The sequence below is a fragment of the Candida oxycetoniae genome, assembly GCF_023343755.2.
Source record: "Candida oxycetoniae strain CBS 10844 chromosome Unknown scaffold81, whole genome shotgun sequence".
Taxonomy (NCBI): domain Eukaryota; kingdom Fungi; phylum Ascomycota; class Pichiomycetes; order Serinales; family Debaryomycetaceae; genus Lodderomyces; species Lodderomyces oxycetoniae.
In genome coordinates, this window is record NW_026055349.1 from 1 (window position 1) to 25,194 (window position 25,194).

Genomic DNA, 25,194 nt, shown 5'->3' on the forward strand with positions numbered 1-25,194 from the left:
ACACTATCGAGCGACACTATCGAGCGAAGCGAGATAGTGGAGCACACTAGCTGCTTGACACTATCGACACTATCGAGCGACACTATCGAGCGAAGCGAGATAGTGGAGCACACTAGCTGCTTGACACTATCGACACTATCGAGCGACACTATCGAGCGAAGCGAGATAGTGGAGCACACTAGCTGCTTGACACTATCGACACTATCGACCGACACTATCGAGCGAAGCGAGATAGTGGAGCACACTAGCTGCTTGACACTATCGACACTATCGACACTATCTCGCTTCGCTCGATAGTGGAGCACACTGACTAATTACTATTAACTATTAGTAGCAAGCCTCATTTAAAGAGGTTTGGTTACGCAAGATGTAGAGAGTAAGCTAGAGGGTTCAGGTGTGTTTCTACAATACATATCTTTACCGTCTGAAAATGCACCTCACTATTTACTACTCACTACTCACTATACACTACTCCCTACTCATTATATACGACTCGCTACTCACTATGTAGAGAACTAGAGAATTCAAGTGTCGGCGATAGTGTCGTAACAAGCAACAAGGTGTTGCCCCACTATCTCGCTTTGCTCGATAGTGTTTTGAAAAGTACCAAGTGTTGCCCCACTATCTCGCTCTGCTCGATAGTGTTTTAAAAAGTACTAAGTGTTGCCCCACTATCTCGCTTTGCTCGATAGTGTGTCGCTCGATAGTGCCCCCTTTTTCTGTTCATTGTCTCGAACAACAAGTTCAACTAATTCAGTCAATTTGTCAACTTTCTTATACAAGTCATAAAACTCCCAACTTAAGCCGATCTTGCTTGCCTCTTTAACGGGTTTAACAATATTATCAATCGCACTTTCGAACCCTTGCATATTGACCAAAAATTCCGGGTCCTGTCTCTCGCTTTCCCTTTGTAATCTCAACTCTTGATTAACTTCCGAGGTTCGCTCTCTAATTTCCTCTTGAGGTGAAGTCGCATCTCCCGAATCACGGAATCCAGAGTTACTACTATCACCAAATCCGTCCGTTAAATCCCATTCTGTGTCATTCTCGTTTGCATCATCGGGGTACCCCTTGTATCGGTTATACGATATTCTTCTTGCTGTTGATAACTCCTCTGTCGTGATATAAAGCAACAATGGTGAATATATGATCAACATCACATAGTAATTCATGTCCTTGTAAATCTCTGACGACATTACCCAACTAAATGGAGTCATTAATATCTCAAGCAAGTTGAAAGGCGGTACGTAAATGTTCTCATCGGGCGCTCTAATATACCTCAAGGTCTTTTGTGAAACCAAGGCAAAATATTCATTTGTGGCATTTTCAACTACTGCGGCGTATGACGTTGAGTATAATGCAATCAATATGTTCATCAAAATAACCATTATCAAAAATGAATAGCAATAGTACAATATCGATGCATATGGTGGCACTAATTTGCCCATTTCATCAAACGAAGAAGTTCCAATAACCACCTTCATTAATGAAACCAAAATCTTCTTTGTTGCCTCATTCTTACCATCTGAAGCATCGAGTCCAATAAAACCTTGCAGGAACCCAACAACAACTACAACCAACAAAACAAAAAACAAAACAGACTCCTTCATCATCACTTTCAAAACAACAATCATGGCGCCAACAAACTTTTGCGCATCCAAAAATAATAATAATCTTGTCCACATTAATGGTGCTGCGCAACTCATGATTCTATATGATATTTCGTCATATCGGTCTCTGATATGCCCGTGGCTGTTGATGCTTGCAAAGCGGAAAATCACGGCAACAGAAATAATACTGTACATAGAATCATTAAAAACATTCCAGAATCCCAAGTAGTTCCAACCAACATGATAAAATTTGACCGCTTCATCCCATATCAATCCCAAGGTGAACATATAAAATAGTATTTCAAAAATATCCAAATCGGCAAAATTAGTAGAGTGAGTATTAAGCACAATGGTGAACAAGGCAAGGTACACAAAGCTGAAAAAAATCTCCAAAATGTTCTGATATAGCGGAGTTTTGATTCTTGCTGGGTCAAAGTGAGTTCTTATAGAATGAGAGGCAACGCCCTTATACATCACGTAGGAATGAGGATTTTTTGACGATTGAACGATCCAACCACGCCATAACCATTTGATACACCTCTGGTACCCGCTTGATCCAATAACAATAGTTGAGTGCATGTCCACTGCCATTTCTAAGGCACTAACAGGCACGGCATCTTTGCCATTAACGCAAATGGTATATCTATGGCATAGCATGCTCAAGAATAAATACTCGTCATTTGCTGTTTCTCTTTCAATCAATTTTACAGCGAGGATCTGAGTACTCAATGCACGTAATGAATATAGCTCATTATCGCTCAATTCGTATTCACTAAGCTGCCAATACCAATCGCAGCATTTTAGCAAGCAAAAAACTAAACATGCACGATATCTGTGAGATGACGACCCTTTCTCGCCCGAACCTTTCCCCCCTGCAGCTTTGTATACTAATTCAATCAATTGCTCGTTCAAAATCGAGGAGTCCTGTCTTGTGATCTCTTTTTCGTCAAATTGCACTGGTATCACTTTATCGATTAGCAATTTAAGATTTGTGCATATTCTAAACACTTGCCTTGAATTGGGACAGTGCTGCTCGTTGCCATAGATGGATCCTTCATTATCTGTATCCACTTGCGACGGAGGCAAAAATAAATTACTCTCTTCCAAGTCTACCATTGAGTAAAAGTGCAGCTAAGAAATCATTCACTCCGCAGTGGTAATAAACTATAGCAATTTTTCAATCTGGGGTCGTTGGTTTTTTTTTCTTTTCCCTTTTTTTTTTAAAAAGAAAAAATGAAAAGAAACGTACGTTTCAGATGAGCTTTGCTTGTTGTAAACTGCAGTTGTTACGCACTCAGTATAAAACTAGAAGCTTGGTACTTTCTTGTTATACTTGTATTATGTTTGAGTCTCAATAAAACATGGATGTTGAAATGTCTTTTGGGGGTTTGATCATGGGCGTGATCCGTATTAGTATTAGTATCGCTACCATGTATTTTATTTTTCACCAAAAGAGTAAAGGGTCTTGTGGCTTTTGTAGAAAGTTGGACCATTTTCAAAGTAACGCAATTCTTGGTGAGCAAAAGTAGACATAATCTAAAGTAACCAAATCATTAGGATAAAGCCATTTACTGTATCCAAATGTTTTATTTGTGATAGTTATCATGTCACTGAAGGATATAAACTCAAGAGACTTTTTTTTTTATTTTTTTATTTTTTTTTATTTTTTTTTTTTATTTTTTGGGTGCAAAATCAGAGAAAGTTAAATATAAATTTATCTGCAGCATCCTTTAGCTCAGTACATTTTTCTTTTTACAACGATTTTGTTTCAAGACTCGAGTTACGCTATGTACTTGCTACTCGTAGTGTTTGCTTGCTCAGTACTTGCTTTGCCTGATCAATCGCAGTCCTGTATTACGAACTTGCAAATTCCTTTTACAGGATACAAAGTAGAGTATCAACTAAACATACAATCGTTTAGCGGCGACTATCATCTTCTATACTGTAACGATAATAAACTCATCAATGATATAAATTTGAACAAAACCATTCCCTGGACGAAACCAGTGACTTTTCATCAAACGGAGACGTCTCAAAAAAGCTTAATTCTTGCAAGAAGAAAGACATTTGCGTTACGAAGTATCCCAATATTTCTTCCAAACACACTTGTAGGCTCATTATATCTTGGTGATGCATTCAGAACAAATAATAATGCATCCTCAAGCTATGACGAATTCAAGTCAATGCCCTTAATAGCTGCAAATATTCTACGTAATTGGCTTGAAGTCAACTACAGACTTCAAATGATTTATCACATACCAATTCTTACTACACCGGGAATAGATTCCAAGCGATACAATTTTGGCTTCTTTAGTCGAGGAAACAATGACTGGAATAAGTATATATCAATGCTGGAAGGGTATAACTTTCTGTCTGACTCTAGAATGCGAGTGAGAAGAGATTTCGATAGTGTATTAAACTACATTCAGAATGTTTTTGATGGACATTTAAATTTAACAAAGAAACTCAAACAAAGAATAGATGGTCTGGATACAGTAAAACTTTGGTGGAAAGTAATTACCCTCTCAAAACTTGTCAATAATGACTTGTTTGCTACTTTGATTATCAAAATGGATAGAATCTTGCGGTATTGACTTATGAAACCTCTTGCTTTTTTTAAATCATAAGAAAATTGCCCGTCTTTGTTAAAAGTTCCATTGCCATAATAAAAAATGAAATAAAAGTAATTTTTTGTTTTTTGTTTTTTCGCAGCCAAAAGTATTACATAAAAAAAGTATTTGCACCATTAGACAGGTTTGAGCAATACTGACTGCTATCCTCCTCACCCTGCTTTGCTTTCACACTCGGTACCAAAGTTCTAACTTCACTTAAAATGAACTCGCAAGATACACTTGCTTATACCGAGCTACCTGCTCAAGCTTATATGGCTAGAATTTCCAATCGTCCTGCATTAGCTGCTGTCAATGGCATGGTTTCATCATTTCCACTCTTTAAGATCTTTACTTCAAATGCATTACCAATACTAGTAGCAAGAGAAGATAAGAATACTAGATTGGCTAAGGAGGAAGAGTTGGAAACAGATCATTTGGAGGCTTATAGAGAATTCAGAAGGCAACAAAAGTGAAGGAAAAAAAAAAAAATGAAAATGGAAATGGAAATTGTTGAAGAGCCTATTGGTGCTATTAAACAATAGTTGTGTTTTGGATATACGCTCTATTGTTGAGGAACCTATGGCGCTATTCAACAATAGTTGTGTTTTGGACAGATATGCGCTCTTTTGTTGAGAAACCTATGGTGCTATCAAACAATAGTTGTGTTTTGGACAGATATACGCTCTTTTGTTGTTGATCGTTGTCTTCTCTTTAATCCTCTGCGACACTATCTAGTAGAGCGAGATAGTGTTTTCCACTCTATTCTACTCTTATCTACTCTTGTCTACACTATCCGCTACTCTACTCTTATCTACACTATCCGCTACTCTATTCTTATCTACACTATCCTCTACTCTATTCTGATGTCGGTCGAAAGTGTCAATAGCAGTCAGTGCTCCACTATCTCGCTTCGCTCGATAGTGTCGCGAGCTTGCCTTTTCAATTGTTGGCGGCTTTTGCTTTTTTTCCGCTTTTGCTTTTTTCCGCTTTGGAAATAAAAGCGCTTAGCGTTTAAAACATTTTTATTTACTCCGCGAAATAACTTTTCATTAATTGATTAATCCGATGAGTTGATAAAATCACTTGCAATTTCAATCTTCTTTTCTAGTAGAATTGTACATTAGCTTCTTCTTCTTTTTTGTTGTTGTTGCGCGTTTGAGCAAAAATGTATAGGCCTAAAGTGTTGGTAATTGGCTCTGGTGGTGTCGGCACCATCAGTGCCCTTTCATTATCACACAACTTCAAATCTGAAGTTACATTAGTTGTTCGAAGTGATTATGACTTGATAATGGAAAAAGGGTACTCTATTGTGTCGTGCACATATGGCGAGCTCATTGGCTGGAAGCCATCCCATTTAGCTCCATCGGTTAATGATGCGATGGAGAAATTTGGACCTTTCGACTATATTTTGGTTACTACAAAAAATGTACCAGATGGTCCAGTTACATGCGAAGAGATTATTGCACCTGCCATAAGTACAGGGAAGGAAGTTATCATACTCTTGCAAAACGGAATTGATATTGAAAAACCAATGCTCGAAAAGTTTCCTGGTCATTTGATTCTAAGTGGAGTTTCGCATATTGGTAGTACATATTACCATGGACACGTTGAAAATAAAGGTATGGAAATTGTCTTTCTTGGTGATTTCCAGAAACCAAGCTCGAATCCTGAGTCCCGTCTCAAGATTGAGGAATTCATCTCCATATATCATAATCCCGGCTTCAACAAAGTACAAGTCGACGAAGATGTACAGAAAACAAGATGGGAGAAATTAATGTACAATTCGGTATTTAATACAATTTCAGCATTGGTGGATCTAGATGTCAATAGCATACAAATAAATAATGCTAATGACGAGCTTATAAGGCCAGCAATGCAAGAGATCATGAATATAGCAAGATCAGTCGGTGTTGAGTGCGATCCTACATTTGTGGAGAAATTCATTCATATCGGAGATGGCCTTTTCTACAGTCCACTGATGTGTGTCGATATGAGAAAGAAACAGTTGATGGAAGTTGAGGTCATTTTGGGGAACCCAATACGAATTGCTAAGGAACAGAATGTCTATACCCCAATACTCAGTGTTGTTTATTCATTGTTGAAAATGGTGCAGTTCAGATTGAAACAGGATAGGAAAATGTTTACTATTAATCAAGATGATTTTAGGGGAAACTCAGATCACTATCCATATATTTTTGAAAACAAGTATAAGAACATAAAATAATGAGCGTACTTTTTGCAATTTAGATCATACTTACAATCCATAATACAATCTAACTCAGCACCATGTAAAAACGGGGGGTTTTGAAGTTTCTCGAACTATTCTCTCTATAACCACTCTAGAGCCTTGTTTTGGGAGCGGCTCTGTTTCCCTATTAATTCTTTCATAGCCTGATTCGTTTCTATTAGGATAATTGTCTCCGGGGTCACTAATGCATTGTAGGTTATCAATCCGACTGGGCTTGATAAGAAGTGGCGTATATTGATCTGCATTTTCAGTGGACACCAGCAACAGTTGCCTCGTTTCTGCAAGGTCGTTACCACCATCATTATCATTATCATCACCACCACCATCACCATCACCATCACCATCACCATTGCATGGCATAAACATCAAATCATCATAAACCACCAAGTTTTCCCGACGTGTCAACTCTAATGGTCCAGCAAATCCCATTTTCAAAACTTCAACCACATTGAAAGCCTGACCTTTCAAAACCGCCAATTGTTTTAACCACATGCGCTCTTTAAAGTCTTTATCCTTCATGAACGTCCTGTGCAATTTAACAACTGTTGTTTCCCACCATAGTTTCGAAGTGAGTAGTAGCAAGTAATGTTCTCGTGTGCCTTTTGAAAATGGTCGACCAATGAGACTAAGAGGCAAGAACAACCACCCAAAGGGAAATGACCTCCATTCGTTAGGATGCTTCCAAGGGAAAGCCAACCCATTATCAATTGCACCTATCTTCAAATATGGGCGCATGGTTTTTATCTGTTTTGTCTCATCGCGAGTGATTTCTACCCATTCAACCTTTATCATCCAGTTATCATTACCACGATCAGTGTTTCTCATTATATAATCTAGAATGACCATTTTCTCAATTTCTTGTTGAAATTGCAACATTGCGTCTTTACTCCATTGAAATTTGAAATCTGCTTCAGTGATCTCTACTTCAACATCCAGTGAGTTTGGAAGAAGGTGAATGTGAGTTGGCAAGGGATGGACCTTGAACCAAGTATTGGCATTTATATAACCATTTAAAAACACCTGGAAAGATCCAATTTTATAAGGTAACTTTTCAACGTGTTTAAACCTGTCCCAAAGGGGATAGTAAAAAGTTGGCGATCGCAACTCTGCTAAACTTGTATATGGCACAATGTAGGATTGCAACTGTTGATCTAAAACACAAGCGGCTACTTCACTTATATAGCCCAAGTTTGGTATTAAACAACTTCGTCCGAAAAAGCATGGAAAGAAAGTGCGATGAAGCCATTTGCTCCATTTCGGCAGAAGTGGTCCATACGGCTCTTCACTTTTAGGTTTGAAAATGCCCACTTTTGCATATAAACTAGTGTTTGGTTCTATTTTGTTGAATACAAAGTAGCTTCCCGAAGATCCCAGCGCAATTCTTTCAGGATAAATACGATCCACTTCGATCACATGTCTAACTTGTTCGATTAAAACTTGAAATTGATTTTCGCTTCGGTATCCTTCAGGGAACTCAAATGGTTTATTGGTTTGAAACTCGATGAAATCGTGCAAGTGTGCTGAAATGTCACTAGGAAGCTGGATCCGCTTTAAACCAGGTAAAGGTTTGAAAACAGAATACTCGATTTTGTACTCATCAACTGGTCTGCTGCTAGTATAGCTTTTCCGTTGGTTTTGAAATTTCGTTACTGGTGAATATGCCCATTTTGCTGCTGGTATCAACACAGATTTTTTGAATCTGGTTAACTTGTTATCATTGTTGAGATTATTGTCTAGATCGTTCTCTCGGAGCAAGTTCTCGTTCAAGCTGTTTCCTCGTGTCAATTTGGGTAGACTTGCATTTAAATCTGGACCTATTTGTAAAGTTGGCGTGCTAGGAGTAGACTTGGAACGATGCTTGTCATATGGGAAATTAATATTTGTATTTGAGCTTTTCTTCAATTCCTCTTGAAATGGATTACCTGATTTGTTAAATGCAATTTCCAAGACTCTATTTTCATCTTGGTTTATGTCATTGCACGATTGGCCTACATTTCCCTTAGTTGACTCGTGGTAAACACTTTCCATAATAATAGCAAATAAAAATTATCAAACTGTCAAGCTTACCAAACTCCCATATTAATAATAATAGACCATATTTAAACTTTTTTTGTTAAATTTTCATCAAGAAGAAAAAAAAAAAAAAAGAAAGAAAGAAAGAAAGAAAGAAACAAAGAGGTTTTGGTTATTCTCTTGTAGTAGGGTAAACGGTATTAGTATTCTTCCTAGAGACCATAAGGCATGAAAAAGGATTTTTGTAGATTGCTATTGATTGAATTGCGCAGATCATATTGCTTAAACTGATAAAGAGTCATTTTCAACTTAGGAGGCTTTTCTTAGGCGGTTTTTATTCTTAGGCGGCGTTTTTTTTGTTTTGCAAAATTGACGTGGCAACGGTTGAAACAAAACGGGTTTTCTTTTTTTTTTTGATACAACATTTCTTTTTTTACAACCTGGACAGTATTACTTTATAGTACAACTTATCTGAGAACGCACATATCTTTTATCATTATCCTCACCCTCGCCCCCATCTTCACCTTATTCTCATCTTCACCTTATTCTCATTTTCACCATGACTCTTTCTTGCTACTCTGAAGAATACACTTGGTAGTGATTAGAGTTATACCCCATTTTCTTATTGCTTATGGTAGCGCTAAAATACCTCATCGCTCACAAAGAAAACGATTGCGGAATTGCAAAAAATCTTTTAATGGTTAGACATTTTGGAAAGCGGAATAAGCTTCTTTGCCCATTAAAGATGTATCTATAAAGCCAAGCTCATGTGTATTACCCTCTTGCTGAACCCAGCATCTCTTCCCCTCCCCCCCTGCCGCCGCCGCCGCCGCCGCCGCCGCCGATGCCTTCCTATTCCTTATCCTTATCGTCAGGCAGTATCGGCACGTAATATTTGTTCGGATAATTGATGACAAATTCTGTACATTAAATGGAGCGGAAAAACTTTAGTAACCGGTACATCATTTTTTGATCAGAAGATGCAAATATGAACAAAATTTTGATTGCTTAGGAAGAAGGCAAAGATAGAATAGCTAGATGTTTGAGAATACACATAATGATAGTAATACGATACTAAATAACCAGCCGTTGGTGCAGGATCCGTTTGTTATTCAAACGATAGACGATGCCACCGAAGTAGCCACACCTTTGGCTGTGCCCATAACTGGGGACTTTATCAGTCGGACAATGACCAATTCAATAGACTCGTTTCGAATCGATGATCAAGACTGGCAACAGGGCCAAGATACAAAGTTGCAAGCTCTTAGACACAAACTAGTATCTTTTTACAATCGCATCATTTTGCCCAATATAGGAATTTCGCTACTACTATTTTCGCAGTTTCTAAACAGCATAATGGTTACAACATGTAAATTATTGGTAACAGATAAAAATTTCAATGAGCCTATACATCCGTTGCAGATATTGTTTGTTCGAATGTTTATTACATATTTGTGTTGTTTGATATATATGTTTGTCACAAGGGCTATTGAACAAGCGCCTTTTGGACCACCAAAATTGCGCAAATTGCTAATCATGAGAGGTTTTGTGGGGTTTTTTGGAGTATTTGGAATGTACTTTTCCCTACAGTACTTGAGCTTATCTGATGCAGTTGCAATCACTTTCCTTGTGCCGATGTTTACTGCGTTTTTGGCGTTTATCTTGTTGAAAGAAAAGTATTCAATTTTAGAAGGCGTGTGCTCCCTATTTTCACTAGGAGGAGTATTACTCATTGCGAAGCCCTCATTCTTATTTGGAGAGGAAACTAGCAAAGAGACCAATGGTAACGAGGAGATTGAAAGTAGCTCTTCCGAAAAAAGGATCTTGGCGACAATCGTTGGGTTAATTGGTGTATGTGGAGCATCATGTGTCTACATTGTTTTGAGAAAAATTGGAATGCATGCTCACCCATTGCTTTCGGTGAGTTATTTTGCGTTAACTTGCTGTATTGTGACATTCACTTGTATATTGGTCTTACCTTCATTATCGTTTGTGCTACCTTCAAACGGTTATCAATGGTTTCTATTTTTGGTAATTGGGTTTTCGGGTTTTTTTATGCAGTTTTGCTTAACGGCTGGTGTGCAAAGAGTAAAGGCATCTAGAGCTTCTTTGATGGCGTATTCGGGGATGGTGTTTGCAATTATTTGGGATTTAACAATCTGGAACCATTTGCCTGGTTTTTTATCTTTTTTGGGCATAATATTGATAGTAGGCAATGCAGTAATCATTTTAAAGTTTAAACCAGAGCAAAAAGAGAATTCACCAAGGACAAATGGTGCAGATATTGAAAGTAATGGTAAAGACTCTGTGGTGGAGGAAAACCCTATAGCAATGCAAGATTTTATTATAGCTGATACCGAAGAAGAGGATTTAGAAGCTGATGGGAAAAAACAGAGACCAACTTGATTAAGACTGGGATTTTTAGATTTATATGTATACATATATATATGTATATATTTAGAGACGATTTTAAATGATATCAAATATTGTTCAACCAATCCAACTCTTTAACAAGATAGTCCAACTGTGGTAAACTTCCAAGATGCTTATCCAATTGTTTCGCATACTCGGCACTCTCACTATTCAAAGAATATACGTTATTTATCAACTTGCGTGAATTGTTCAAATTCACATCAATATATTCAAGCTTGAGCAAGTCTTTTGAATTTGGATCCGAAGGTAAAGCTCGTAACTGTTGAACCCATTGATGGTGATGGTAGTGCCCATTATTATTATTCGTTCTACTAGCCTTATTCTTGCTCATTCCTTTACTAGAACCCCCATTCCGATCCATATTCGTTGAAGACGAATATTGTTGAATACCACCAATAGCGGAATAATAATAAAGAAGCTCGCTAAAATTGAAATCATTTAGCGCGCGCACCGGAAAAATTAAAAGGAAAGAGATGGAAGAGATAAGAAATACACTATCGAGCAGAGCGAGATAGTGTATTACCATTGAGCAGAGCGAGATAGTGTATTACCATTGAGCAGAGCGAGATAGTGTATTACCATTGAGCAGAGCGAGATAGTGTATTACTATTGAGCAGAGCGAGATAGTGTATTACCATTGAGCAGAGCGAGATAGTGTATTACCATTGAGCAGAGCGATATTACTATTGAGCAGAGCGATATTACTATTGAGCAGAGCGATATTACTATTGAGCAGAGCGATATTACTATTGAGCAGAGCGATATTACTATTGAGCAGAGCGATATTACTATTGAGCAGAACGAGATTCACCTTGTAGATACTATATAGTATGAGGGAAGAGAGGATGGCTAGAAATAACTACATCTTATAACAAGCTACTAAGTGTTGTTGGTGGCAGCTAGTGTCGCTAGTGTCGGTGACAGCTAGTATGCTCCACTATCTCGCTTCGCTCGATAGTGTCGCTCGATAGTGTCTATTTACAAAGTTTCAATTCTCAGGCTTTGCAAAAGGGAATCCATAAGCACTTAATAAAGTCTTTGCCTGAGCATCTGTTTGAGCAGTTGTCTTGAAAGTAATATCTATACCACATAGATTGGGAAACAATTCCTGATAATTTTCCAATTCTGGGAATAATTGCACATCTTCAGCAGTCATTCCGAAACTTATGTTACCGTTCCTATCACCAGAGGTAACACTAATCCCCTTGAAAGCTCTGATTCTTGGTAGCACCAACTCTGTCAATGTGCTAATAAATTGGCTCATATCCCTATCAAAAAGTTCAACTTTACCGCCACATGGTCTTCCGACTCTTGCTTTCCAGGGTAAAATGTTCATCTTGTTATAGATTTGTTTCGCTTTGACATTGGTGATGACTGATAGTTGTAGTCTGGTTGAGATATTCAACCACGGATACTCCAATGCTTTCTTATTATACGCGTGCACCACAATACTGGTAAGTTTGGGAACATTGGTACTGGTAATCGGATATATATCCTTGGTAGCTCTAGTGCCGCCCTTGGGTTTTCTTTTGCCTCGATATAACTTATATGGTGAGTCTTTTGCCCATTCTCTTCTCTTATTACCCTCGATTTTAGTAGCTCCATGTTGGTAAAAGTGCAAAAGTAAATCAGATTCCAACGTGTTTCTATAATACTCAGCTACACGATCATGACATATCTCAGTTGGTTTGAATTTATTCGATCGTATATCATCGGCTGGTAAAAGTAATTGCTGTAATCCAGGCTTCAAGCGTGCCTTTTCAACGGGCACTAAATGATGCACCGGTTGCACCGTTGAATACCCGGGCCTCAAACACACCCTCGAATGGGAAAGCTGACGAGTAAATGCCCTATTCATAACCAAAGAAGGGACCCCAGAATAACCAAAGTAATGGAATCTGGAAAATTTTTCACCATCAACTTTTGTTTCACCTTGTGCGAATTATCAATGGGGGATATATATATTTTTTTTTTTCATAAAGAAACACCAGTTTGTTTTAACGAAAACAATTGATAAGAGAAAGGTTAATGAGTGGACCTTGTTGCCTTCTTTCTGCTGATTAATGGTATTGTGAAATGAAGTTTTCATTGCCTGAGAAATTTGAAGTAGTTGTTGAGACTGCTTCTCAGGACCAGTCGGTGCACAATTATGGGCATTATCCATTACGAAGCGTCTCGTTGGACCCGCTAAAACCTCGTACAATTGATTATCCAGGTCATGTTGAGGCTGATTTGATATATGATGCTATAAATGAGTATACACATAGCTTGAAAGAGCAAAAAATAGCTGAATCGACAAGGCAAAAGTCGCAAAGCCAGCAGTTTATCCAATCGGCACAAGAGTTGTCCAAGATCAATATCCTCAAACTTGGTCAAGAGATTGAAGCACGGTTGCGTTTGCAAGATTTGCAAGTTCAGGATGTTATAAACAATGAAAGGAAAAGAGTGCGACTAATAGAGGAGGCGAGGCAGAGGAAGTTGGAGGAAGAAGCAAGGTTGAAGAGACTAGAAGAAGAAAGACTTGAAAGGGAAGAAGAAGCACGCAAAGAGAAGGAGCGTGAGCGGCTAGAAGCTGAAAAAAGACAAAAAGAAGCTGAGCGGTTGAAACTAGAACAGGAGCAAAAGGCTGCTCAAGCAGCTGAATTGAAAAAGAAACAGGAACAGGATCGACTAGAGGAAATTAAGCGACTAAAGGAGACACGTTTCACAAATTTCAACAATGTTGAGAAGGAATTTTACAAGTACAAAAATGATATCGAGGATATTAAACAAAATGTAAAACTCAAAATAGACCAGAATACCGATTTGAAAAGAGCTGTTAATCGGTATAAACGTAAAATCAATCCAAAATTTGGACAACTTTCCAACTCCAAACATCACACAGATACACTTATTAGAGAGGTAATCACCTTGGTTGAGCCAGTAAAAGCTGATGAACTAGCTTACAAATGGATACTCAATTTCATGGCAAAAGCAATTGTCCATCAAGCAGAAACGGAAGTTATCGTCAGACCCTTTGCAGCAACTCCACTAGCCCACTTGGCATATAGCCTATTAGTGACATTTCCCGAGTTTGAGTATTTTTTAGCTGCAAGGTTTGTCAAGAAATGCCCATACATAATCGGATTCACTGACCCAATGACCACAGTAGAAGGTAGATTACGAATGAACTGGAAACAATACGAAGACGACCAATGGGAGAGCGACGTGAAATATGATGAAAGAGTTGCAGGTATATGTACAGTATGGGCAGTAATGACACAGTTTCTATCCGGCGCTGGAAAAGAAGGACTCTTTTCAGAAAAATCGAGTTGGCAATTTGTAGCAAGGATATTAAATACAGATTTACTGTTGATTAGAAATACTCACTTTGAGGTCTTGGCTAATTGGTGGGAAGCAACTGCTGCGCATTTTTTGCAAGTGTATAAAAGACAGGCTGTCAAGGTTCTACAATTGATGGTTTCTCAATTTGTTGATGCTGTTGCGGACAGAAAGTATCCCTCTGCTGCAAGATTGAGAATATTGGGCGAAGATTGGATAAAAATGAATAGGATAGAGCCTATGAAAGAGATGGAGCCGTGAGTAGAAAGTGAAAATAAGAAATAAAAATAAAAATAAAAATAAAAATAAAAATAAAAAAAATGAAATAAAACAGTTGATCATAGATTTCATTACTAAAAATCGCTCTCTTCCTCCGATGACTCCTCCTCGTCCGCAGATGATGAAAGTTGATCTTTGTAGTCAACTTTTGTGACCACTCTACTGCTTCTTCTCCGTTCAATCGTTGACTCGATTACATCCAGATGTATTTTTCTCTTCTTATGTCTAGGGCGCCTTGACTTTGACCTTTTGGTACTATCGGCGCCATTCTCCTTCAGCCGTTTCAGCACTACAGTATCATCACGTTTTCTCTTGTGATCAGTAATCAATTTCTTTGTATGGGCAACCAAAGGTACTTGAATATTCTCTGCAATAAATATATGTGACACAATATTTTGTGCTTCATGAGAAGTTGCTACTGGAACATATAGCTCGTGTGGTAACTTAATCTTTTCTGACCAAGTTTGGATTGACCAGTTTTTGTAGTCGCTGTATGTCTTTAAGATCAACTGCGCCAACTCAGCAATTCTATAAATTTGCAAAGTTTCTTCAGATAATGTTTCCTTCTCGTATTGGGAAGAAGCTATTGCAGCATCCCTATGCTGTTTCACTCGGCTTGCCAAATAATAAAGTAATGAAATGTTTTCCGCTTTCGCAATTAGTTTAACAAAGTAGATAAGAAAGGAGGAAGCAAAAATATAAGCATTTAGAAGTCTAGTAGTTTCAGTTTCCTCTATCTTTTCTTCTTCTTCTTTTTCTTCTTCTTTTTCTTTTTGATTCCCACGTATGATTAGCTCAAACACCTCATGATGCGCCAAATTGTGTATCAATCGAACAAGTGATTTCTCAAACTTCAAACTCTTTTTCAATTCACAACGTCGGAACATTGAATTAATCCACATTGTCGTGTCACTCTTTAATTCTAAATCTGTTTCAGCAGCACTGAAAAAGACTAGAGAAAGGTACTTCTCACTAATAGCTTCATTAGCTAAGTTCTCCCTCAATTTTACAGAGAAAGTTCTTCTAATACTCAATTCTTCGTCATTCACAAGAAAGCATAGTTTTCGCATAGTTGGCGATAAGATTATTTCATTGTACACTGGAATCTTTGCCAATTTCAATAGATACTCTCCAGCAGTTAAACGAAGTTTTTGCTTATATTCCTCTGGTGTTGGCCATGTTGGATTCGTTTTATTTACAATTTCACCTTTATTACCAATAATGGAGATTAGCAACTTTAAAACAGGACCCGCCTTTTCCTTGGCAGCCTCTACATCATTGGCAGCAGCGGTAGACTTGAGAATATTGGTAAACATCCTTACTGCCAAAACTTTGAAATTGGAGGCATTGTCATACTTGGAGTTCTCAAGCAAAACGTTTTTGATAATATACGGAGTAATTTCGGCTTCTTTATCCATTACTGAAAATTTATCAACCACAAACAATTCAACAATGGAACTCAAATGGGTTGCAAATTTGTCATTGCTAATATCCAATGGATAAATTTTCTCTACAACTGCAGCGCAACAAAGCTCTTTTCTTTCACTTTTACCAATCAACTTCATTGAATACTTGGCTTCTTCAGGCGTGCCATTTACTGCCAATTTTTTCAATGTTTCAGTAAATGAAATGTCAGATGGGAAAGCATCAGGGAATTTCTTAACAAAGTGATAAATTGTTTTTAGAGGACCAGTCTTGTCTGTCTCGGTTTTCTCGTTACATAATTCAGTGAGCGTACGCACATGGGACTGAAACACATTTGGATTAATATTAGAAATTTGTTCAAGAATCTCCTTTGCTGTAGTGTTGAGATGTTGTTGTTGTTGTTGTTGTTGTTGTTGTTGTTGTTGTTGTTGTTCCGTTGACTTGGAAACCTCTATAAGTTGTTCAACATTGGATCTGTTGTAAAGCAAGGGTGATCCTCTCAATAATAGTAACTTCACATTGTAAACCATATCTGCTGTAGTCACACTCAGTCTTGTTCCAAACCCGTCGTCTAATTTGATATTTTTTGTTTCTGATAACTTTGTTAAAAGCTCTGTAAGGGCACTGTTGATTGTTTTGATATCAGACTCAGAAGTGACACAGGTTTTGATAAGATAATAGAACCTCGCTCTATTTAATTTGATTAAACGTTCCAAGCATGCGTAGGCATTGTGGTCATCTGGGAATGAAACACAGATCCAGTTCAATATTTTGTCTATTTTCAACAAGTTCGCTTTTACATCTTCACCGGATGGTTTGTTTTCCTTATCTTGAATGGAATTGCCCTTTGCGCACTCGTCAGAGATTTCCATCAAATTACTGATGATAGGTCCCACCTTGCGTTGTCTGGTATTGATAGCAGCAAATGCATCTTTTCCTTTCTTATCGAGTACAGAATATAAGCGGACTAATTTTTGAACCCTTTTAACCGCATTTGACTCAGTTATAGGAGCCAACTTCTCAAACAACGACAAATCAACCATTGCATTTATGTTCTTATCATTGATATAAACGAGTGATAGAATTTGTTTGGGAATAACAAAAATCAATTGCTCTTGTTCAGAATCTAATTGGAAATTCGAGGCAATTTGAGCATCCACGTAGCTTTGGTAAATGGATCCCAATGCATTAATAGCAATTGATCTAATTGTTTTGTGTTTTTCTCGCATTAGTTGGTAAAGTGTGGTCATTATATCCTTGTTCAACACCTTTGACGCAAATACTTTGAAAGTGATTCTTGCTAATGAAGAGCATGCCATCTCCCTTACTTTATAGTCAGTATCAACAAGACACTTTTTCAACTCTGTTACAAGTTGCTGGTCGATTTCAGATGTAAGAAATTGGTTGTGCATGAAAATTTCCGGTAATTGGGCCACCCACAGACTTCGTACTATACTGGAAATATCCAGTGGCTTCTTTAACCAAGTTGTCCAGGTTGACTGGTGTACAATAAAAAAATTCACCTTGAGCAAAGGCACAGTCGAGCTTAAGGTTGAGGAGCCCAACATTTCCCCAATTGTTCTGGTAGCTAATGCCCTTACTTTTTCCTCGCTGGCGTTCAATTCATCTTCCACTAGAGCCATTACTGAAGACATTATGGAGGGAACAAACCTCCATATTTGTACAGACAAATGGTGGATTCTTTCCAATACATCCATGGCATCTAGCAAAGTCCTCTTTTTTTGCCTTTTTGATTCCTCACTCACCACCGCCTTTTTCTCATCCTCCTCCTCCTCCTCCTCTTCTTCTTCTGCATCTGCCTGTTCCAAGATATTTGAATTTCTATACAAGATTTCCGAAAAATACTGAGCAACAGAACGCGACATTCTATCAACATTATTTTCACAAATCGATAATGAAAAGTTGAATTCTGGTGTTGTGATTTTGCTCAAGAGTAGGTTTGTTTGTGACTCGTGTGCTGAAAATCTACCAAGAATAAGTTTAATAATATCGTGGGGGATGACTTCAGCTTCTGAGATCATTTCAGCCAAGATATCTGCAACAATTGTTTCTAGTTCTTGCGGGAAAGAATCCTTAGTTGCAACTGTGTAAAAAGTTTCAAAAAATAGTTGGATCAATTTCAGTGAATCTGGAAGATCAATGATTAAAATAGTTGTTTTAGTCTCAGCTATTCGTTTCAACAAGTAGACATATTGCAAGTAAAACTGTGGTTTTTCGGATCTTGACGATTGGGTAGCTGCGATTCTTGAAAATTGCTTAAAGAATGCTTTGAATATGCTGGAAAGCTGGTCGTCTGAATATGGAGCATTTGGTGCAAAGAGTCTGAGGATATCAGATATGCAGCAGCAAACAAAAGCTTGAACTCCTATACTTGAGTGATTGAGTAGTTTCTTGTCGGCAAGATCATTCGCTATAGATCTAAGAGACTCAACCTCTATCTCCTCATCTTCCAAAACCGACAACTTTTCATGAAGTTCTGTAAGACGCAATAAAAGCTCTTTATTGCTTATAGAGCGTTTGATAGTGCTCAAAATAGGTTTATTGAAGGAAAAACCAACCTTGTGGGAAACAGTATTAGCAAAATCTATTAGCAGGTCCTCTTTAGCCTTATGAATCATCATGCCAGTGCCAGTACTACTACTCTTTTAGTGGGGAAATACCATTCATTGCAAGTGGAATCATCATTGCAAGGTGGAATCTCGGTATGATTTTTGAAGACGCGTTTGGTATTTTTCAGGTCGTGTAGAAACGCTCAATGGAAAAAATATTTTGAAAAGACAAAAAAAAAGGACGCGTGTTAGGACACTATAGATACTAGGGAGCGAAGCGAACTAGTGGAGCAGTATATACTATCGAGCAGTATGTACTATTGAGCAGTATGTACTATCTAGCAGTATGTACTATCGAGCAGTATGTACTACCGAGCAGTATGTACTACCGAGCAGTATGTACTACCGAGCAGTATGTACTACCGAGCAGTATGTACTACCGAGCAGTATGTACTACCGAGCAGTATGTACTACCGAGCAGTATATAGACACTATCTCGCTCTGCTCGATAGTGGAGCAAATTGACCAACTTCCATGAAAAGCATTAAACATAGTAAAGCCCGAGATATAGAACGGACACTCTATTGAGAGACTAGTCGAGAGAAAGAGTAGAGAAGAGATACATGCACCATTCAACAGTGGGCACATTGCTGTTTTGGATCACGTGATTATTGTCAATGGAATTGCTGCGAAAGATTAAGATTTACTAGCGGGAAAAATAAAATCTATATTCTATCTACTATCTACTATCTACTTTATCTTTTTTATGTTCTATCTACTCTGTTTATTCATCTGCTTTCTCAATACTTTATCATCCTTTACCTATCAACTTATAAATGGCATATACATTCCCTATTTCATCCTCTACAACAATAAACTCATTTTTGCCCAACTATCTAACTTTATTCCCTTTCCCATATTGCCCAACTATATCCAACTCTATTCCTTTTCCTATATAAACATATTCCTCCCCTATATAAATATATTCCTCCCCTATATAAATATATTCCTCCCCTATATAAATATATTCCTCCCCTATATAAATATATTCCTCCCCTATATAAATATATTCCTCCCCTATATAAACATATTCTTTGCCTTAATCATCCGCCCCTCCCCCCTTGTAAAACACACGGTCTTGATTGCATCCTTAGACACAAATGGTTGCTCCACTATCTCGCTTCGCTCGATAGCTCGATAGTGTCGGAATTAAACTCATGCATGAAAAAAAAAAATGAATATAGTACGATCATTATTTAGATTAATCAAATCTCCCCATCTTATTATCAAATAGTGTGAAAACCTTTGTAACAAATATCTCTGCTACTGAAACTGACTATATATCTATTTACATCTCCTACTATAAACACTCTTGAATAATGCTGTACCCTGTAATTCCAAGAAAATCATGGGCAGAATGGAAGCAAATGGTTCATGGCTTTTGGCCAGGTAACCCCCAATTTACCGAAAAGGATTACCCCGACTTAGAAGGGAAGGTTGTGATTGTTACAGGCGGTAACACGGGAGTTGGCTATCAGACCGTTAAATCATTAGCTGGCACTACAAAAGCCAAGCTTTATATATTCTCTAGAAATAAAGAAAAAACATTGAAAGCAATTGAACAAATTCAATCAGAAATTAGCAAGGAATATAATGTTGACAATAGGGAGATAAACTTCATCCCACTTGATTTGGGCAATTTGACTACTATCAAGTCGACAGTCGATCAATTTTTGAAACAAGAGGATAGGTTAGATATAATCATCCACAATGCAGGCGTTATGGTGCCACCAAAGGGGTCAAAAACCACGCAAGGGTATGAGTTGCAACTAGGCACCAATACGATTGGTCCTCATTTATTACAAAAATTGCTCGACCCTATATTTATCAAAACATCAGAGCTTAATCCTTCGGGGTTATCGAGGATTGTTTGGGTTAGTTCAAGTGCTCATTTTTTTGCACCTATAGGAGGCTTATATTGGCAAGACTACAATTTTGAGAAAATCCCATTTACTAAAAGCACTCAAATGTATGCGTATGGTCAAAGTAAAGCAGGAAATATCATTCAGGCAAAGATGTGGTCCAAAAAGCATACTGCTCCAAACGTTATTAGTAGTTCAATCTGTCCTGGTTATTTGCTAACTGACTTGCAAAGATATCAAAGCCCCATGGAGGTTGCTGTTTTTAAATACATGTGTTTTCCTGCTCGATTTGGTGCTTATACTGAGCTATATGCCGCTTTGTCTCCAGATGTCAAAGATGGCCAACATAGTGTTTCCTTTGGTACCCCTGGTATTGCAAGAAACGATTTAAATGATGTTGTTTCTAACGAAAAAGTTTGGGACTGGCTTGAGCAGCAAGTTGAACCTTATTTGACCTAAAGTGCGACACTATCGACACTATCGACACTGACCTCTTACATACATACCATACTTTAATTAAAGAATTACCCAATAGGAAAGAAAAGAAAAGTTTCTAGTTGGGTGCAAAAAAAAAAAAAAAAAAAAAAGTAAGTATTTAAGCCCAATGCGGGGGTCGAACCCGCGACCTTTAGATGACACTTTTTATGTTGCTGAAACAACAGTAAGAGTCTAACGCTCTACCGACTAAGCTAATCAGGCTGAAAAAATAAATACTAAGCCCAATGCGGGGGTCGAACCCGCGACCTTTAGATGACACTTTCTAGCTACTGTTAGGTAGCAATTTAAGAGTCTAACGCTCTACCGACTAAGCTAATCAGGCCGATTTGTTGTCAACTGTTTGGTTGACAATATTGAATTGCGACATTAGAGCACACTGATTAGCTCGATAGTAGAGCACATTGATTAGCAACAAATTAAGTTGCGAATATACAGAGCGAGTTTGCGCTTCAGTGTAGTAAATATTTGCAGTTATGGTTAAGTTAGTATTCATTCGCGGTTATGAGCATCTTTGTAAATATCTGCAGTTAAGAGTATCGTGGTATTTGCAGTAATGAATATTATCTATACCATGAAATTGCGCAAATTTTTGAATACACAATTTTTCAATGTACCTGACAGATTAAGCATCGAGGCTATTACAAATAATACCAACCTCGCGTGTAAGCAGTTGCTTTGAAATGTCTCCACCTCTAAAGCATACTGACCGACACTATCTGTTCATTATTCCTCTATTGCGTCTTGTCATTACACAGTGATGAGGCAAGCATTGTCACTTGAAATCGAGTCTAACAATTTTAAACAAAAGTTAGGCGAAAAATAAGAAACAAAAGAAGCAAATGAGTAGAAGCAAATGAGTAGAAGCAAATGAGTAAAAGAAGCAAAAGAAGCAAGTATGCTCCACTATCTCGCTCTGTGATAGTGTCGAGTAAACGAAGCAAATGAAGCAAACCACTGGGGGAACACTACAATTACAAAAATTTGAAGCATTTTGACAAGAGTGCTATAAAATAAATAAACTCATAACAACCGTGTAGTACTGATCTTCAAAATGATTGCTTCGATAAATAATAAATAAAAGATTACTACCTAGGATTAAGAAATTGTGTGGTTGATTTTCGATTTCGATTTGATTATTATTTTTTTTTCTTTAATTATTTTTCATCATTTTTATGAAAACATCTCGTTATTTTCTTTTCTTTTCCATAATCAATCAATAGATGATAGCATAAAAAACAGGCATACAGGGGGAAAAGAAAGAAGGAGAGAAAGAAAGAAGGTAGAGGGAAAGAAGGTAGAGGGAAAGAAGGTAGAGAGAAGGAAGGTGGGGAGAGGAGAGAGAGAGAGAGAGAGAGAGAAAGAGATGCATATAAAGACAGATGCGCTTGTANATCACAACAAATCACAACAAATGAAGGAGGGATGAGGTTGCTTGACATAAAAAGAAGAAAAATTCCAGGATTTCAACGATTTCCTGGCGTTACGTGTTACCGGTTTTAGTTCAGGTTTCTACTTTGAATGGAATTGAATACCTTTTTTTTGATACAATAGAGGCCATTTTATCACCATAATTATCAAAACAAGCCATGAGAATTAGTTTGTTGACTGGTCTCATGGCCCTTGGCTTAGGATTGGTGTCTGCTTTGAACAGTATTTTTTATATTACAGCCAATGTCGGAGGTATTCCATACCTTTTAGTTGATGCAACAGCTTCTTCCAACATGGCTTTATTGATGACCTTAGAACTGGCATTCCAGAATGGTTTGACTATGTATCTGATTCTAGAACAGAGTATAGTCCTCTCGTATAATCACTTGGCTAGACTCAGTGATCTGGTAACTGGTTATTTGACCATTGAGAACCTGTTTTTATCAATTGTATCTTCTTGGACTATTGTCGATCTTACTCCAGATACGAGTCAATTAACTTTTTCTTCTGCATTGTATGCCTGCGACCCAGATCCAAATTTTACATCTTACACAGTTAGGACTGTATCATCTCCGGGATGCCAGCCAGTGACCTTATATGGTACTAATTTCCCTCCTATTGTTGAAATTATCGAAGAAGAATCTCCTTTACCAAATCCTGTTGAAGAAACAGAAGAGACAACTGACAGCGAGGAGCCAACTACATCTGAAGAGTTAACTACATCGGAGGAGGCAACTACCGAGGGGGCAACTACATCGGAGGAGGCAACTACATCTGAAGAGCCAAGTACATCGGAGGAGGCAACTACATCCGAAGAGCTAACTGCCAGCGAAGAGCCAACTACCACCGAGGAGGCAACTGCATCTGAAGAGTTAACTGACAGCGAAGAGTCATCTACCACTGAAGAGCCATCTGCCACCGAAGAGCCTACTACTACCGAAGAGCCAACTACATCAGAAGAGCTAACTGCCACCGAGGAGGCAACTACCGAGGAGGCAACTACCGAGGAGGCAACTACATCGGAGGAGGCAATTTATATCGAAGAGTCAACTATATCAGAAGAGTTAACTATATCAGAAGAGTCAACTTATAGCGAAGAGTCAACTACATCTGAAGAACCAGTTGTCACCGAGGAGCCTACTACATCGGAAGAGCCAACTACATCTGAAGAACCAGTTGTCACCGAGGAGCCTACTATATCAGAAGAGTCGACTACATCAGAAGAGCCAACTACATCAGAAGAGTCATCTACCACTGAAGAACCATCTACTACCGAAGAACCAAGCTCATCAGAAGAGCCAACTGACAGCGAGGAGTCAACTTATATCGAAGAGGCAACTACATCTGAAGAGCCAACTTATAGCGAAGAGTCAACTATATCAGAAGAGTCAACTACATCAGAAGAGTCATCTACCACTGAAGAACCAGTTGTCACCGAGGAGCCTACTATATCAGAAGAGTCAACTACATCAGAAGAGTCGACTACATCAGAAGAGTCATCTACCACTGAAGAACCATCTACTACCGAAGAACCAAGCTCATCAGAAGAGCCAACTGACAGCGAGGAGTCAACTTATATCGAAGAGGCAACTACATCTGAAGAGCCAACTTATAGCGAAGAGTCAACTATATCAGAAGAGTCAACTACATCAGAAGAGTCATCTACCACTGAAGAACCAGTTGTCACCGAGGAGCCTACTATATCAGAAGAGTCAACTACATCAGAAGAGTCGACTACATCAGAAGAGTCATCTACCACTGAAGAACCATCTACTACCGAAGAACCAAGCTCATCAGAAGAGCCAACTGACAGCGAGGAGTCAACTGCATCTAAAGAGCCAACTGACAGCGAAGAGGCAACTACATCTGAAGAGCCCTCTACCACCGAGGAGCCAACTGAAAGCGAAGAGGCAACTACATCTGAAGAGCTAACGCCATCTGAAGAGCCAACTTACACGGAAGAACCAAGCTCATCTGAAGAGCCAATTGCCACTGAGGAGCCAACTTATAGCGAAGAGCCAAGTTCATCCGAAGAGACAACCACCACCGAAGAGACAACCACCACCGAAGAGCCAACTACATCAGAAGAGCCAAGTTCATCCGAAGAGCCAAGTTCATCAGAAGAGACATCTACCACCGAGGAACCAACCTACACCGAGGAGCCAAGTTCATCTGAAGAGACAACCTACACCGAGGAGCCAAGTTCATCTGATGAACCAACTTACTCCGAAGAGACAACCTACACCGAAGAGCCAAGTTCATCTGAAGAGCCAAGTTCATCAGAAGAGTCAACTTACTCCGAAGAGACAATCTACACCGAGGAGCCATCCATCACCGAAGAGCCAAGTTCATCAGAAGAGTCAACCTACACCGAAGAGGTAACCGCATCTGATGAACCAACTTACTCCGAAGAGACAATCTACACCGAAGAGACAACCTACACCGAGGAGCCATCCACCACCGAGGAGCCAATTACGACCGAAGAGCCCTCTACCACCGAGGAGCCAACCATCACCGAGGAGCCATTCACCACCGAGGAGCCTACTACATCTGAAGAGCCAAGTTCATCAGAAGAACCAACCACTACCGAAGAGTCAACTACATCAGAAGAAACATCTACCACCGAGGAGCCCTCTACCACCGAGGAACCAATTTCCACCGAGGAGCCCTCTACCACCGAGGAGCCCTCTACCACCGAGGAGCCAGTTACATTGCCAGACGAAGAACTTAATCTAGACGAGCCATTTACACTTCTTACATTGATGGGGGATGAGATTGTTAGTTTTGGAACAAATGAAACACATATTACCTTATTGAATGGAGTTGAAGCCACCT

At 38.6% G+C, this 25,194-nt stretch overlaps 11 protein-coding genes across 11 annotated transcripts; 6 read left to right on the forward strand and 5 right to left on the reverse strand. All coding sequences in view use genetic code 12, as the record gives it.

Moving 5' to 3' along the window:
* Nucleotides 1-671: 671 nt before the first annotated feature.
* On the reverse strand, nucleotides 672-2,726 carry YVC1 (Yvc1p; the record flags this gene model as incomplete). The annotated part of the gene is made up of 1 exon (XM_049326417.1): nucleotides 672-2,726. The coding sequence occupies one exon, from the start codon at nucleotides 2,724-2,726 to the stop codon at nucleotides 672-674; it is 2,055 nt and encodes a 684-aa protein (XP_049182909.1).
* A 1,717-nt stretch (nucleotides 2,727-4,443) lies between these two features.
* Nucleotides 4,444-4,695, forward strand: KGF56_000006 (uncharacterized protein; the record flags this gene model as incomplete). The annotated part of the gene is made up of 1 exon (XM_049326526.1): nucleotides 4,444-4,695. The coding sequence occupies one exon, from the start codon at nucleotides 4,444-4,446 to the stop codon at nucleotides 4,693-4,695; it is 252 nt and encodes an 83-aa protein (XP_049182910.1).
* Nucleotides 4,696-5,387: 692 nt separating this feature from the next.
* KGF56_000007 (uncharacterized protein) lies at nucleotides 5,388-6,446 on the forward strand (the record flags this gene model as incomplete). The annotated part of the gene is made up of 1 exon (XM_049326637.1): nucleotides 5,388-6,446. One exon carries the CDS (start codon nucleotides 5,388-5,390, stop codon nucleotides 6,444-6,446), a length of 1,059 nt encoding a protein of 352 aa, XP_049182911.1.
* A 54-nt stretch (nucleotides 6,447-6,500) lies between these two features.
* Nucleotides 6,501-8,498, reverse strand: KGF56_000008 (1-phosphatidylinositol 4-kinase; the record flags this gene model as incomplete). The annotated part of the gene is made up of 2 exons (XM_049326746.1): nucleotides 6,501-7,536; nucleotides 7,747-8,498. 2 exons carry the CDS (start codon nucleotides 8,496-8,498, stop codon nucleotides 6,501-6,503), a joined length of 1,788 nt encoding a protein of 595 aa, XP_049182912.1.
* A 1,023-nt stretch (nucleotides 8,499-9,521) lies between these two features.
* On the forward strand, nucleotides 9,522-10,889 carry KGF56_000009 (uncharacterized protein; the record flags this gene model as incomplete). The annotated part of the gene is made up of 1 exon (XM_049326856.1): nucleotides 9,522-10,889. One exon carries the CDS (start codon nucleotides 9,522-9,524, stop codon nucleotides 10,887-10,889), a length of 1,368 nt encoding a protein of 455 aa, XP_049182913.1.
* A 73-nt stretch (nucleotides 10,890-10,962) lies between these two features.
* Nucleotides 10,963-11,277, reverse strand: KGF56_000010 (uncharacterized protein; the record flags this gene model as incomplete). The annotated part of the gene is made up of 1 exon (XM_049322075.1): nucleotides 10,963-11,277. One exon carries the CDS (start codon nucleotides 11,275-11,277, stop codon nucleotides 10,963-10,965), a length of 315 nt encoding a protein of 104 aa, XP_049182914.1.
* Nucleotides 11,278-11,904: 627 nt separating this feature from the next.
* KGF56_000011 (mitochondrial 54S ribosomal protein uL5m) lies at nucleotides 11,905-12,774 on the reverse strand (the record flags this gene model as incomplete). Its single annotated transcript, XM_049322186.1, has 1 exon — nucleotides 11,905-12,774. One exon carries the CDS (start codon nucleotides 12,772-12,774, stop codon nucleotides 11,905-11,907), a length of 870 nt encoding a protein of 289 aa, XP_049182915.1.
* Nucleotides 12,775-12,992: 218 nt separating this feature from the next.
* On the forward strand, nucleotides 12,993-14,498 carry GLE1 (nucleoporin; the record flags this gene model as incomplete). The annotated part of the gene is made up of 1 exon (XM_049322297.1): nucleotides 12,993-14,498. One exon carries the CDS (start codon nucleotides 12,993-12,995, stop codon nucleotides 14,496-14,498), a length of 1,506 nt encoding a protein of 501 aa, XP_049182916.1.
* Nucleotides 14,499-14,590: 92 nt separating this feature from the next.
* PDS5 (Pds5p) lies at nucleotides 14,591-18,583 on the reverse strand (the record flags this gene model as incomplete). The annotated part of the gene is made up of 1 exon (XM_049322408.1): nucleotides 14,591-18,583. The coding sequence occupies one exon, from the start codon at nucleotides 18,581-18,583 to the stop codon at nucleotides 14,591-14,593; it is 3,993 nt and encodes a 1,330-aa protein (XP_049182917.1).
* A 1,307-nt stretch (nucleotides 18,584-19,890) lies between these two features.
* On the forward strand, nucleotides 19,891-20,892 carry KGF56_000014 (uncharacterized protein; the record flags this gene model as incomplete). The annotated part of the gene is made up of 1 exon (XM_049322518.1): nucleotides 19,891-20,892. The coding sequence occupies one exon, from the start codon at nucleotides 19,891-19,893 to the stop codon at nucleotides 20,890-20,892; it is 1,002 nt and encodes a 333-aa protein (XP_049182918.1).
* A 1,625-nt stretch (nucleotides 20,893-22,517) lies between these two features.
* KGF56_000015 (uncharacterized protein) lies at nucleotides 22,518-25,194 on the forward strand (the record flags this gene model as incomplete). The annotated part of the gene is made up of 2 exons (XM_049322628.1): nucleotides 22,518-22,702; nucleotides 22,754-25,194. Coding segments are annotated over 2 exons (2,626 nt in total), but the record flags the coding sequence as incomplete, so codon positions are not given.